Source organism: Choristoneura fumiferana, chromosome 26, assembly GCF_025370935.1.
Source record: "Choristoneura fumiferana chromosome 26, NRCan_CFum_1, whole genome shotgun sequence".
NCBI classification, from domain to species: Eukaryota; Metazoa; Arthropoda; class Insecta; order Lepidoptera; family Tortricidae; genus Choristoneura; species Choristoneura fumiferana.
The window spans coordinates 6859966-6874533 of NC_133497.1; the positions used below are offsets into that span (position 1 = coordinate 6859966).

Genomic DNA, 14568 nt, shown 5'->3' on the forward strand with positions numbered 1-14568 from the left:
TCGCCTGCCAAGAAACCGTTAATAGGTCAAAGTGGCAACTCGGAAAATTAAATCGCTTTTTAGTAACTAGTAAGTAAGCGATTTAATTTTCCCAGTTGCCACTTTGACCTATTTACGCCTTGTACTGTAAATTCGTAACCAAGTCCGAACCGGACTAAGGACCTACGCTACCTGGCACGGCGTAAGCACACGCCTGCGGGGAAAATCCGTCGCACGGGACGCGCGCACTTCCGAGCTGCGCATACTTTTTTCCAATAGGCCTTATCGCTCCGTGCACACCCCGGTGCCAGCGTAGGCCCTAAAGAGATGGGGTTTGGGTGTAATAAGGCGGCATTGAGTGGTGGACTCGTTTATTGTGCGCTAGTCGAGCTCAAACTCGATGATGTCGCCGAGGTCCATGTCGCCGTCGCTGTCGCTGCTCTGTCCTTCCGCCGCCTGCAAAAAAATAACAAAATTAATAATACATTTTGCATTTGAACTTGAGCAAAGTACGCAAAGCCTTTCCACTAAACGTTAGCAAATAAAAATTAAGAGATGGCCGTTCCTCGCTTTTTAGGAATAATGACCGTATTGTCAAGCGCTGGTGGCCATATTCACGATGCCCTTCTATCCTCATCGTATATCGTGTGACAAAATAGAAAATGATGAAAACGATAGTGATTCTGAGTGCGTTGGACAAATAAGGCCTCAGGGCCCAAACTCAGGTCGCGACCCGACTACCCGAGGTTAACAAACATCGCCTTAGTCCTCCCTCCCGTTCCAATAGGGCATATTAGGAAAAGCTCTGTGCAGGGGGCGACACTAGCGCAAACCGCCATGACAACGTCAGTTCACTTTATATTTTGTCGCCATGACGGATCATGGCCAAAGAGTATTAGTAACCATAGAATCATGACATATTTATTAGTAACAAAATAACATTATATTTACATCGATAATAAAGATAGAGCTATACTGGATGATTCCGGGGTCATGAGCAGGAGTGAAAGGGGTGATGGGGAGATTCACACTGAGCAACTTTTACTATAGGACAAGCCACGAAATGGCAAAAAAAAACCATATAATCAAGAGATAATTGATCGCTAACTATCCGAAATGTATGGAACAGCAGATTTTTTTTTGCCTTTTCGTGGCTGGTCCCATAGTAAAAGTTGCTCAGTGTGAATCTCCTCATCACCCCTTTCACTCCTGCTCATGACCCCGGAATCCCTGTATTTCCAAAAATTTTATTGAAATAATATGATATTATGACGTACATAAGATACTCAAAAACTGTTTATTGTTTTGTGCTAGTGCTGCACTCTGACGGCAGAAAACTGCAGAGTAATGTTCCCTATAGTGGGTGTTGGTGTTACCTGTCTTCGGCGCAGGCGGCGGCGGTTGCGCGGGCGCTCCTCGCCGTCCTGCGAGCTCTCGCCCGAGCTGCCCCCGCGCAGCCCCATCACCGCGTTGCGGAGCAGGTTAGACGCTGCACACAAACGCACACCATACAATACAGTACAAATATTATTGACAAGAGTCTACCCTTTGCTTTGCACGCTTAAACTATTCGATCTGATAGTTATAATTTAAATTCCGGAATTTTACAAAATTCCTCTGGGAATTCCCAAAATTTCGATCGTGGTCTTCATTGAGGTTGTGTCAAGAACAACTGTCCAAAATTAGTAATTACATTACTCTAAACCCAGAAATTGCAATATTTATCCCTATCCTGTGGGAAGTGTTATTCCAGACGTCGCTACATACCAAATTTCATGACTCTAAACCCAGCGGTTTTTATTTCGAGATTTTATGCCTATCCCGTGGGAATATCAGGAAATAAAGTAGCCTATGTTATTCCAGACGCCCATCTATCTACGTACCAAATTCCATCTAAATGCGTCCAGCCGTTGTAGCGTGAAGGAGTAACAAACATACACACACACAAACTTTCGCATTTATAATATAAGTATGAGTAGGATTGCACACCACAAATCAGAACTTACAAAAATTGTATGATGCTCATTTTTTTTTAATAGTGGTGCTCACCTTCTTCGTCGTTATCGGAGCCGGAGTCGGAGCCGTCGTCGTTCTCGGAGCCGCCCGCCATATCGTCCTCCTCTTCTTCATCCTGCAACAAACAATCAATACAACTATATTGTTCGACACCTTCGTTATTTTCACTAATACTTATTACAAATATTGGTTATTTTATTAATGTAACATCTGGTAGCAAGGTGAACGATATGTTGCTCTGAGAATGAACTCAGGTCGAGTTTGAAATGCGTTAGTGTACGGTGGTGGGCGATGGTAACATTTGTGTGTGTTCCTACAGCGTGGAGGTGGAGGAGCTGCATGAACACACATTTGTTGCATAGACGTTGCTATCGTAAGGTCGGGGGTGAGCAAAGTAATTGTTTTTAGTTAAATGATACGGACCTCCGCAATAAATTAAACTTTCTCACTAACCTTCTCATTAGTGCTATGGCTATTTTAATGTTTATTTGGGCACAAACGGTACAATCTAACTTAGATCTAACCTATAACTAATATTAACCAATAAAGATGCCACCGTTAGCAGGGCTTGGACACTCTGCAGTTTAGGTAGGTTCGGCCGGCGCGCCTAATCATTAGGCGCACGGCAGTGGGTTGCCGCCTTGCCGCTCGGCTCACAGGCTGGAGCTGAATGCGTGGCACGTGTTGTGTAGATGCCCACATATTTTATTTTGCAACAATGACTTCGAAACGATATATCTCGTGTAAGTTATATTGTTGTGTTTACGGATGTATTAATAAAAAGAAGATAAAATAAATCGGAATTATCATTTTAAAACATTCCGAAAGATATTGAAATGTCGTTCTCTTTACTTCTCTAATTTCCCAAGTCCCTGCCTAGTAGTAGTGCCTGGTACTAGTAGTTATCTAGTGATAAAATTCTTTAATTGGTTGGTCACAAATAATATTAAGACATGGTTTCGCCAATACGGAAATCTGTAGTAGGCAAAGGTACGAGTAGTAGGTAGATAAGTAGGTTATTATCATTGTTTATCATGCTTTGTTGTCATTTATGTTAAAGTATATTTACTTATTTATCAAAGGTTTATTGAATTTATATTAATACCCACTGTTAACTTTATTCATCGGCGAGTGGGAACCCTGTGCTCGGTGGGAACAGTGCCCAACGGAATATGAACGCTTTTATAACATGATAAGTTTCAATTTCGCGTGCAAGTCGTAAGAGTAGGTAACGATTTATACCTAAACTTGACTTTTGTTCGAGAGAGTCCCTTCTGTACGGTAGCACTATTAGTTATTCTGTGCCGTTAGATAATACCTAAAATTAAAGTGGGTTGGTGTAGATATGGATACCCACATTTGTACAAAATATTCTAAACAATATTAGAGAGGATTTTTGTTAGTATTATTAGCATAATTATTATGAGTGTACGTACGGCGTCATCGTCGTGGTCGCGCTTCCGTCCCACGTCATATATCTTGACGGCGGACTCCTGCATCTGGTCAAAGTCGCCCATGTTCTCGACGACCGAGATCTGCGTGCCGTACCGGTTCACGCTTAACGCGTAAATGTTTCGTTTCACGTCGATAGTAGCTGCAAACGAAGAGTTAAACAAAAATTTTGAAAAAAAAAATTTTTTGGACCAATTCACTATTAAGGGGCTGTTTCACCATCCATTGATTTGTGTTAACTAGACTACAGTGATACAGTTGCACAGAAAAATGTTTATTGTTAATCGGCGTTTTCAAAGAAAGTGTGCCCTTTCTTTTTTTATTTTGGAAAAAATATGGTTTCTACTACTCAGAATCAAGAGCACAATCGATTACGATAGTTTAAAAAAGTGTCCAAGAAATATTACAGTTTTGTGACGTAGTAGTAGTATGGGCGTCACAAAACTGACTCATAAAATATGTATAAAAAAATTAAATACATTTTGAAAGAAAAGGTATACTTTTTTTTTGAACTCCCTAATCGGGGTTGTCTTTTTTTCTTACAACGTACGAGTAATATTGAATTGAGATAAATGATTTTTAATTTGTTTCCTGTTCATGGCATAAAACATAAGCAGTGACCTTCATTTGACTTTAGAAGTACAACGTAAACGGTCCAAGTAGTATTTTATTCTGTGAGGATTAGAATTCTTCTTAATTTAAGCGTGGATTGTACTACGGAATTCCATTTGGACCCGCAATCTGACATATGACATTTTGATATTGAAAGTACGTGTCATTCTTGTTTTACAACAAAGCCAGTAACCGTTTATGAACAAGTGTGTCACTGACCTATACTGGAGTAGTCGAACGGATCCAGCGTTTTGAAACTGGTGTCGAACTGGCTTCGCTCCTCCGAGTCCTGGTCCGAACACACCGCGTAGATAGCAGAGCAGTTCGGGTTGAAGATCACCTAAAACGTACGAAAACGGCGTTCATCATCCATACTTAATATTATAAATGCGAAAGTGTGTTTGAATGTTTGTGTGTTTGTCCGTCTTTCACGCCGTAACGGAACGACGGATCGACGTGATTTTTGGCATAGAGATAGTTTATGGGCCCGAGAGTGACATAGGCTACTTTTATCCCGGAAAAATACACAGTTCCCGAGGGAACAGCGCGCGATAACCGAATACCACGCGGGCGGAGCCGCGGGCAAAAGCTAGTTTTCTTATAAATAGCTTATTATCAAGGCCTTACCTTGAAGTACATTGGTACAGGCAGCCTAAAGCCTTCCAATGAACGGAGTGCAGCGAGAAAATTGGATTTATAGTGATTTTTTGAAAAATCTATATACCTGTCTCTTTCTCAAACGCTTTTCTCTATGCAGCAATTATGGCGGTACTGGCGTGTGACGATCTTGAATTTCAAACCTTTATAACTTTGTTATTTGTAAAAGTAGCTTAAAAATTGTTTTTCTATTCGATAACAGGCATTGTGTAGTTTTAATTTATAAGACATATACAAAATAGTCAAATACCGTATTGCCTCTGGCTCCGGTTCCCGGTTTTGTATGAATGTTTAAACGGTTTACCGGTTGGTATTGATGATTCTATTTTCATCGTTAATTATGCGTATTGGTCAATGTGCGTCTGAAGGGTTTAAACTACCAACTCCCTGTCCACGGAGGAGGAGCGGTCATTTTGTGCAATTCTATAGGTGGATTTTAGTCTCTCTCTGTGTCTTGGGATATTGCTTACCTCTGATTTGTCTAAAGTGGGCACTGTTCTTAGTAGATGGAATGTTCTTAGATCCCACACTTCTGTATTTGATATGACCTGTAAAATAAAAAATTACATTATTATGCGTATACGATTCTTTATCATTCGTCACTTTTGACATCGTACAAATTATAGCCACTTGTTTGTGGCGCCATCTATTGCCAGATAGCTGAACAACGTCAAAAGCTGCAACGCTAATTTATCTGGGCCTTAAACTACAAAAATGACCTACCATAATATCACACTAATATTATAAATGCGAAAGTTTGTAAGTCTGTTTGTTTGTTACTTCATCACGCTGAACCGATTTAGGTGAAATTTGGTATACAGATAGTTTAAGTCCTGGGGAAGGACATAGGATAATTTTTAACCCGGAAAATTGCATAGTGCCCGCGGGATAGCGATAACCGCATTCGACGCGGACGGAGTCGCGGGTAACGACTAGTTTTACATAATAGTCACTATTTTGTATGAGAAAGTTAACAATAGGGAATATTAATACAATACAATACAAACTCTTTATTGCACACCAATACAGTAAACAGTACAGAGAACACAAGTATATACATAGAGATTTTCTAAGGTAGGCAATAGGCGGCCTTATCGCTTCCAGGCAACCTTTACAATGTTCTGCCGTCAGAATGCAGCACTAGCAAAAATCTCAAACAGTTTATCCAAAGCCGAAATAAAAGACCTGAGCGAAGAGGCATTCGGTCGCCGGGTGAAAAGCCTTTTGATGGATAACCCTCTGTATTCTGTAAGTGAGTTTTCGGAAATAATCTTTTCTTGACATTATTTGAATATTTGTAAATATGTTTTAAGTAAATTTATTTTGTTATGACGATCCCTATTTGAGATACCATTTATTTATAGTTTTAGTTACTTTTCATTGACATAATTAATAATTTGATTTCTTGACAACTCCCCTTGAGGACGAATTTAATTTATTTTGACGTTGTATTTTATTGATTGTTTTTTATATTTGCTTATTTTTACAAATTTTGACGATCTCAGCATAAATTCTTATATAATCTGACTTAATGTATTTATGTAATGTAATTGTAATGTTGAGTGAATAAATAAACTAAACTAAACTAATAAACAGACAAGTGAAGGTCGTTCTTAAAATTTCATGCCATCTTAGAATTTCACACAAAAGCTACGGTAGTACTATTAGTTATTCTGTGACAAAAGTTCAAGCATGAAGTGACAGCGACAAGATAAAAGTGTAAAGATATCTTTGACAGCACTTACTTCTAGTGAGTTGGGATGGAACACCCCGCTGTGCGTTTGGTTTAGCTTGTCGAACTTGTGTATCTCTTTGCCGGAGTTGACATCCCACAGCACGCCGTCTGCAAGCAACATGCTAATGTCAGACATCCTAAATAATGATAGTAAAGTAATAATAGTCAAAGTCAACATTTATTTAACAATGTCAAAAAATCGACCACTTGTAGATAAAGAATATCATGGGACAATTGACACCAATATCTGGATGTTGCGATTGAACTTTTAGATTATCTATTATTTATTTATTATTTTGACTTATTGGTGGGAAATTTTCCACATAAACAATGCTAGTGTCAGGAATGAACTTTATTTATGCAGTCTGCGTTATGGTATTGTGTCGGTCTCGCAAATACGGGAATTTTCAAAACAAGAATTATTAATTACTCGAAAACTAAGCCGAATACAGCTTATACATTTTACAACATTCACGACATTTTATTTTCTAAACATGGGCAGGAACACGCCGGCAAAATTATTTGGATCCCTCCCGAACACTCTGTACACTGTTTTTTTCATTCACTTGACCTGTTGAATTTTCCCTTAAAAGTTAACGGAAATCAAAATAACACTTAGGGGCTGTTTCACCATCCATTGAATAGTGTTAACCGACGGTTAAATGTGATGCCGTCTCCGTCTATTCGAACAAAATAAATAGAGACGGCATCACATTAACGTAACACTTAACACTAATCAGTGGATGGTGAAACAGCCCCTTAGTATAATATAAACAAATTTGGCAAGCGTACCTGACAACACCAGCTCATCGGTAGGGTTGAACGTGGCCCGGTTCTTAGCGTACTGGTTGCTGATGGAAGGGCTGAGGGTCAGCAGCTCCCGGCCGGTGCGCGTGTCGAATATCGTCGCCGTCTCCCCTTTGGTGCCGATGATGCGGTCGTCGGACATTTTGGAGAACTCCACGTATTCTTCGTTGTCTAGCTGGAACCTGGGGAGAGCCTTCTTGAATTATCCCCGGCCGATACTGTTGTTAACACGACTAAAGGTGCGGTCAAACCGCTGCTTAAAAAACGGTGACGGCACGGAATCGCAGTGACGCACCGTATGCGCACCGTTTTTATCGTATGCTCTCCACACCGCTGCTTAAAATACGGAATCGCAGTGACGTGCCGTAAACGTCAGGTCTTTACCGAACAAAAGTCGTGACGTTTACGGCACGTCACAGCGATTCCGCACCGTTTGCGTATTTTAAGAGTCCACCCACGCCAAACTGCGCGAGCGGTTTTGTACCTCACCCCCGCGACCCCTCTGAGATAGATCGCGTGCAACCGCGATTTGTTCGTAGGCGTTATCTGACAGCGACGCGTTTTCGCGCGCAGCGCGGCGAAATACGGTACCGCTAAAGTTTATCAGAAATGTCAAAACGATCGTTTGTTATGGAGTTTGTATTGAATACGTCATAGACTGACTGCTATGACAAGGCTATGACGTTACAATTTCCCACGTTCAAACTGATTCAATTTTATGTACTTAGGTACTTAGGTAATTCGTTTTTATTAACTTGAAATCGCCAAAATTACGAAAAATGTGAAAATTCGGTTATTATGAGTATTTTCAAAGCTGCATTCCAATACAATACAATGACTCTTTATTGTACTCCGGTCTGAGTGGAGAGCCTTGGGAGAGGCCTATTATGTCCAGCAGTGGACGTCTTTCGGGTGACACAATACTAAAGTTCACCTTACTTTTATTTTCTTAGGTACACTTTAATTTAACTATGGCCTATGAAATACACCTACATTTCTAAAAGTGTATTAGTAATTTCTTGCTAGAGAAATACCTATATCAAAATATTAAAAATTAAGCAAGATATATTTCTCAAAATGTAGACAAAACTGAAGATAACTTATAATACCTATACTCATTTAGGTAGGTATACACTAAAATATGGATCCATTTGCAGATAGGTATCGATTTTTTATTTGAAAACCAAAAACCTCATTTGCTTCGTACAGTCGGATAAAACATTCAAAGGACATAACATTGCCTGGCGGGCAATTTTTTCAATCACAAGTGGACATTATATTGAGTAAAATTACCCACGTTTATAATTTATAAAGCACTTACGTTTACAAACTTAAATTTTGATAAACACAAAATAAACATTGTACTTTGCTCTGATAACTGTTATTTTTATATGTTAGAATAGAGAGTTATATAAGCCCTTTATTGAACAAAAAATACTCATTCGTGACAATCGATTTTATAAGAAAATGGCCCTAAGGCAAAGTTGAAGGTTTTTTGCCCAAAATTCAGAACCAACATAAAAAATACAACCGAATTGATAACCTCCTCCTTTTTTCTGAAGTCAGTTAAGCTCAGGCTTCTAATAGACTCTCGTTAATAATCCCCTTTTACAGCCCTTAATGCACAATGTACTTTTGTGTCAATATTAGTTCCAATTCCAAATATTACCCGCTATGATCCTGTTACAACAAGGCCATAGTAGGTAGGAAAATACAAACTGAAATATAGATGCACAGAAAAACCAGAAAAAGAGACCAGCATCCTCAGCATGACAGAGGTGTCAACTTCTAGATTTTTTCTCGCCTGCTTGCCTAAATATCAAAATTTTCCAGGCGTTACTCCAAACAGGGACAGGGGTCCTGTCAAAAATCAGCAATTTGTATTCAATCAGTGTTCTATCAATGTCGTATGTATACAAACACCTCTATATTATGTTGGAGTTTTCTAATAATTTTATCATATTTATGAGTAAAACGCTAATAACCAATAACAAATTATAACAACAACAGTTTGTATATGACACTAAAAACACCGATTGAATACAGAACTATGCCACGTATGTCCCTTATTTTTAATAGGAAGTACCACCTACAAAACTTTGATATTTCGGCAAGTAGTAGGTCAATGTATGGTTAATTCTTAGAAAAAAGTTAGAGGTGTCACTACTTCAAAACCAAATAAAGAAATGTGTCTTTTTATTTGGTATTTTTTTAAATTTATATGATTTTTGAGTGGCGATGTAAATCTATATAAAGAACAACTTTAAAATTTGCAACAAATCGCTTGATTACATACTGATAATAAATACATTAAAAAAAACAAAAGTCAAGAACTGACACAAGTAGGATATTCATACTCAACATAAATATTCTTGGAGATACGAGTACTCGCAGAAAAACTGTGCCATTTGATAAAAGGACGGCTTACTAGAAAACTAAACTATGAACTGTTACCTAACGACTAAATGCAATCACTTTGTCTGAATTAATAAATTATTTACTATTTTAATTGTACTTTAGATTTATAAAACTGGAGTTCCAAGAGTGGAGAAATTACGTATAAAGAAAGAAAGAAGGATATTTATTAACACTAATACAAAAGCACAAAGTGCAGTATTTGAACCTGTAAGTGAGAACTTTTTCTACTATTATAACGCATGTGGGCAATGTGGTCTAAATAACTTTGCCCGTTATAAAATTCAATCAATAAGTTACTTTACCCAACGATTAATAAAGTAAATATTTGTTTTATATAAGTCATGTTATTTAGTGGTGTCTCAAAATAATGTAGGTACTTACTGTACTAAAATAGTGCTTGTGTAGTGTAGATGTATCATCATCTGGTTCAGAGACTCAGTGCGTTTTTTTACTGTAGAACATGTTAATCCAGGGTATTTATTACCTGTATGGCAAATTTCATGCAAATCCGTTCAGTAGTTTCTACGTGAAAGAGTAACAAACATCCATCCATCGCCATACTTAAAAAAAATGTTTAGAATTTTTTTTGTAGAGAATTTTATGTAGATTACTTATGTTTTAGAACATTTTTTGCTGTGGTTTACGAGTTATTTACGAAAACTAAATGGGACTTTTACACAAACTCCTCCCACCCGTTAGCTCTACCCCCACCCATCAGTACCTACTTTTAGTATGTGTCTTAAACACATCCCCTACAACTATGCCAAAATTGACTTATACGCGAGATTTCCCCGGAGAGGCAGTTTTTGGTCTTCGTTGGGTAGGCTATATACTCGTATCAGACACGTATTAAGTTTGAACACATGTCCTATATTCCTACTATGGTAGTTATCAGTTTATAAGTAATAGACAAATATGGAGCCAATAAAACTATTTAGACTACTAACCAATTTCTGTACTTACCTAATTCTTGTAATAAACAACACACTACTTTACAACTTCTGACATCTTCTGACATGTTGTCTGTCATTGTACGAGTATGAGGGCTTCTTGTTTTTTTTGTGCTTTATTTAATTTATTTCTCGGTGTTGACTATCCTAAACACCTTAAATACCCAAAATACAGTGATAACGTAATTTAATAATAATTTCCTTACTCATAGATTGAGTGTTATGAAAGAAGTGTAAATGTAAAAGTTTTTTTTCGTAAATGAATTTGTGGAGAAAAGCGACGCAGGTCAATCAGGCAGAGCACCTAAGCGCTCACTGTTTCTCTGCGTTGAAGTGACAGAGAAGCAATATGTCGTCGGCGTGGCGTAAGTCTTTGCTCATCAAAAATTGGAAATAAAATAAATGCAAAAAATTACGATTTAGATTTAAGAAATAACACGACAGATATTATTATTACGTTTTGTTTGTAAATCAGACTTAGTAATTTGATTATAGTGTCTTTATAAATAACGGAGTATTTTTGGTTTCTAAATCAAAGTAAGAGCTCACTTTGGCAATAAAATCTATCGAGCCAAATTAGTTTAAACGTGTTTTGAAAGCAACGACTAACTCAGGAATACGATCAAGATATCGTAATATTTTTTTATTGCCACGAAGTACACCAATTTATACCACGTCTGTTTAAAAATAGCAGTGACTGGCGTAGGTCGCCTCTTAAGCAGCGGTGTGGATACGATGCGTCACTGCGAATCCGTACCGTCGCCGTTTTTTAAGCAGCGGTGTGTCCGCTCCTTTAGGCTACGTACGCACTGTGCGGCTAACCGCGCGGTTTTAGCGCTATCTCTTTCTCAAACGATACTTTGAAGAGGGACGGCGCGCTAAAACCGCGCGATCAACCGCATAGCCCATTCGTTTCACTAACCAATAATTCTCACAAACAATAGTAATATACTGCGCGGCAAAAAATCTGGCCCTCAAATGTAATTTTGTATGAAAGGTGGGCCAAATATTGTGCCGCTGGGTATACAAAGGGTTTTTATTTTATCACGATGAAAATAAATACGAGTACAAAATGTCATGTAAACATAAAAATAACCATTTGAAACATATTACATACAGGGATTCAACAAAATATAAGGGCCATAGTTTCTATATATAGAATAGAACATACACGTTTACTTTAGAAATAAATTTAACTTCCACTTAAAACAAAATAGATTTAGCGTAGAATCTCAAAATGTTACCTGACTAATAAAATCTATACGAAATACAACGGCGACTCACATTTGCTCGAACTCCTTCATATTCCACAGTGCGGAGAGCGGCCGCCACGTAGTGGTCGCTGACGCTAGCAGCAAGAGGCCGTCTCGACTCGCCTAAACAAAAGAACAACGATTAAGCCACATTCACATTTATGTGTCGTGTTGTGTCGTGACGCGTCAGAACGGTATCGGTTTCATACACTTTATATGGTTGCGTTCACACTTATCTGATGCAGTGTGTTGTGACGGCTTGTGTTGTCGCATCACAAGCTACCCCGGTCCGCGTCAGAACGGGTGAGGTGCGGGGGGCGGCGCAGCGACACGACACAACGCGTTGGACTAGTGTGCACGCGCCAGTGTTCTTCATAACACGTCACATAAATGTGAACAGTAGCCATCACGACAGAGAGCATCACAACAACACGACACACAAATCTGAATGCGGCTTTAAGGACGACAAAGGTTCTGGACGGGATTGGAACCCGCATATCTTGGCTATACGCTCTGACTGTGCTACCATATTCATCACGTCGCCCCCAATCGTGCCATCCAAACATCGCAACAACCATAAGTCGCCTATACGTTCCAAATCGCATTACAAAGTCGTAAGAAATGTACAATGTACATCGATTTTTATTTTTTCAAATATTATTTGTTTTTATTAGCAGAACGTTAGCACAACAAATTCTCACTATTGTGGCGTACCCCACGCTATACAAGTTATTTAGGAACAAATTGTTGATACCAAAATCCAACTTAGTAATAATCAAAAATGGTCCCGAACATTTATTTAGGCAAGAAGGCTGTTCTATTATAATGTTTTACTCAAAAATGACCGTAAAAGTTGACATTATTCTTTACATATCAGAAGGTGAAGTGCATAGTTTATGGTCAGCGAAAAATTAAAAAGTTAAAAAGATTGCAGGCGCGCTAGCTCGACAATAATGAATTAGCGCGCCTGCAATCAGTCACATTTTTTTTAAGTTAAAAGGCCATGGAAATGTTGGCACAAATCGTATACAGCCAAGTCTAATGGCCGGTATCAGATTTTTGTTGGAACTCGGACTTTTCTATTAGGTCTGAAATAGCTTGTGGTGTTTCGGTGGAAAAATACACCTGCATTTTATTTTTAATGAAAAAAGGCGGGAAAGTATAAGAAAAAATATTGGAATAAATTAAATTTTACGTATAATATATTTTGAGAAAAAGTTTATTCTATTTCAGAAGTATTCACCATTTTAGAGAAAAGCTTTATATTAGTCTCGGCTGGAATAGCAATTGCTGGCTTCGTATTAGTTAAACGGACTCGCAAGCTCGACCGTTTAATACTCATACTCAGCCAGCAATTGCCTACTTCCAGGCCACGACAATAACCTACTATTATATATACAGTAAATTAATCTCTAAATAACGAAAGTATAAAGCACTATATACGTAAATTAAAGTAGTATATTTAGTTTATAAGTATTGTTGTGTGTGCCTTTACAAGGCGTCATGGACAAATTTATACATCTGTAACATCAATAAAACTTTTAATATAACTGTACAATTAAATAAATATTTACTTCAGGTACAACAACCAACCCAATGAGGGCTATCGTTTTTGTCTCACTAGATGGCGCACTGTTGCGTGAGGTTTTTAAGTATGGCTTTCAAAGTCTGTTATTACGGGCGTGAAAACAAAGTTTAGATTAAAATCATATTTAATACACCTTAAAACCGTACCATAAAAATGTCGAGCATGCCACAGTGTTGCATAGTCCCCGTTTTGTTCGGAAAAAAGGGAGGACAAAGGTTTCCGAAAGACAAAACTGTCTCAAAACACAGACATTTATTGCCCCGGAACGCATATTTGCCATAATTAATTCCAGATATTGCAAAATATTCACAAAATTATTCTATTTATAAATAAACCCGCGTAGGTCACCTAAACACTACGAGATTTGACATTTCGGAGACCTCACGCTACACTAGCGCCTCTAGCGGCGAATTCATACGCGATAGCCCTCATTCTCTCATCCGACGCACTAGAAATCTTTTTCCCTTTAAAATCTTAGATTTCGTTTTGATAAAAAAGATTGGGAATCTCCTCTTCCGAGTATAGCTTACCTGCATGTGGTATATGTAGGACTCGTGAACTTGATAGGAGTTTTCTTCGGCTCCGCTAAACAAGTTGAATAACCGGATGTCGCCCGACGATGTCGCTGCTAGGAGCTGCTGTTGCGTCGGCTATAAAATAAATATACGTGCATAAATCAATGTTACATCCAAGGAAACTAAATCATAAAATAACCTTTTCATAATCTATTTCGCTATGATTTGTTTGGCAAATGTATGGGATGTCAACATGACATTAGTAGCACAAAGATTCCACCCTGGTTCGTGATTCAGTTTCCTTGACTGTACGTATACAGATCAAATTTATGAAATTCCATTGGTGTGGCAAAACTAGATTAAATTATGAGGTATGGTCACGGTCGGGCTCTAGCTTTATGACTCACGTCGGAAACGGTGTGTGTGAACTAGACGTGTGCGCCGATGCTAAAATCTACGGCGGCGGGCGCCGGTCAAAAATCGGCGGCGGCGGCGTGTTTTCGGCGTGATTTCGGCGCGGAGAATTTAAATATTTTTTTATAACAAAATTAGATAAAATGTAAAAAAGCACGAAACATATCAACTG

General features: G+C 38.4%; 1 protein-coding gene across 1 annotated transcript in view; it reads right to left on the reverse strand.

The window, feature by feature from the left end:
• Positions 1-333: 333 nt before the first annotated feature.
• The window catches only part of mahj (LisH and WD40 domain-containing protein mahjong), a 42301-nt gene continuing 28066 nt past the window's right edge, over positions 334-14568 (reverse strand). The window contains 10 exon segments of the mRNA XM_074107617.1: positions 334-435; positions 1356-1468; positions 2029-2110; positions 3432-3589; positions 4279-4399; positions 5187-5264; positions 6462-6559; positions 7244-7440; positions 11911-12002; positions 13998-14117. Coding sequence (XP_073963718.1) covers positions 361-435; positions 1356-1468; positions 2029-2110; positions 3432-3589; positions 4279-4399; positions 5187-5264; positions 6462-6559; positions 7244-7440; positions 11911-12002; positions 13998-14117 — 1134 coding nt within the window. The 3' untranslated portion in view covers positions 334-360.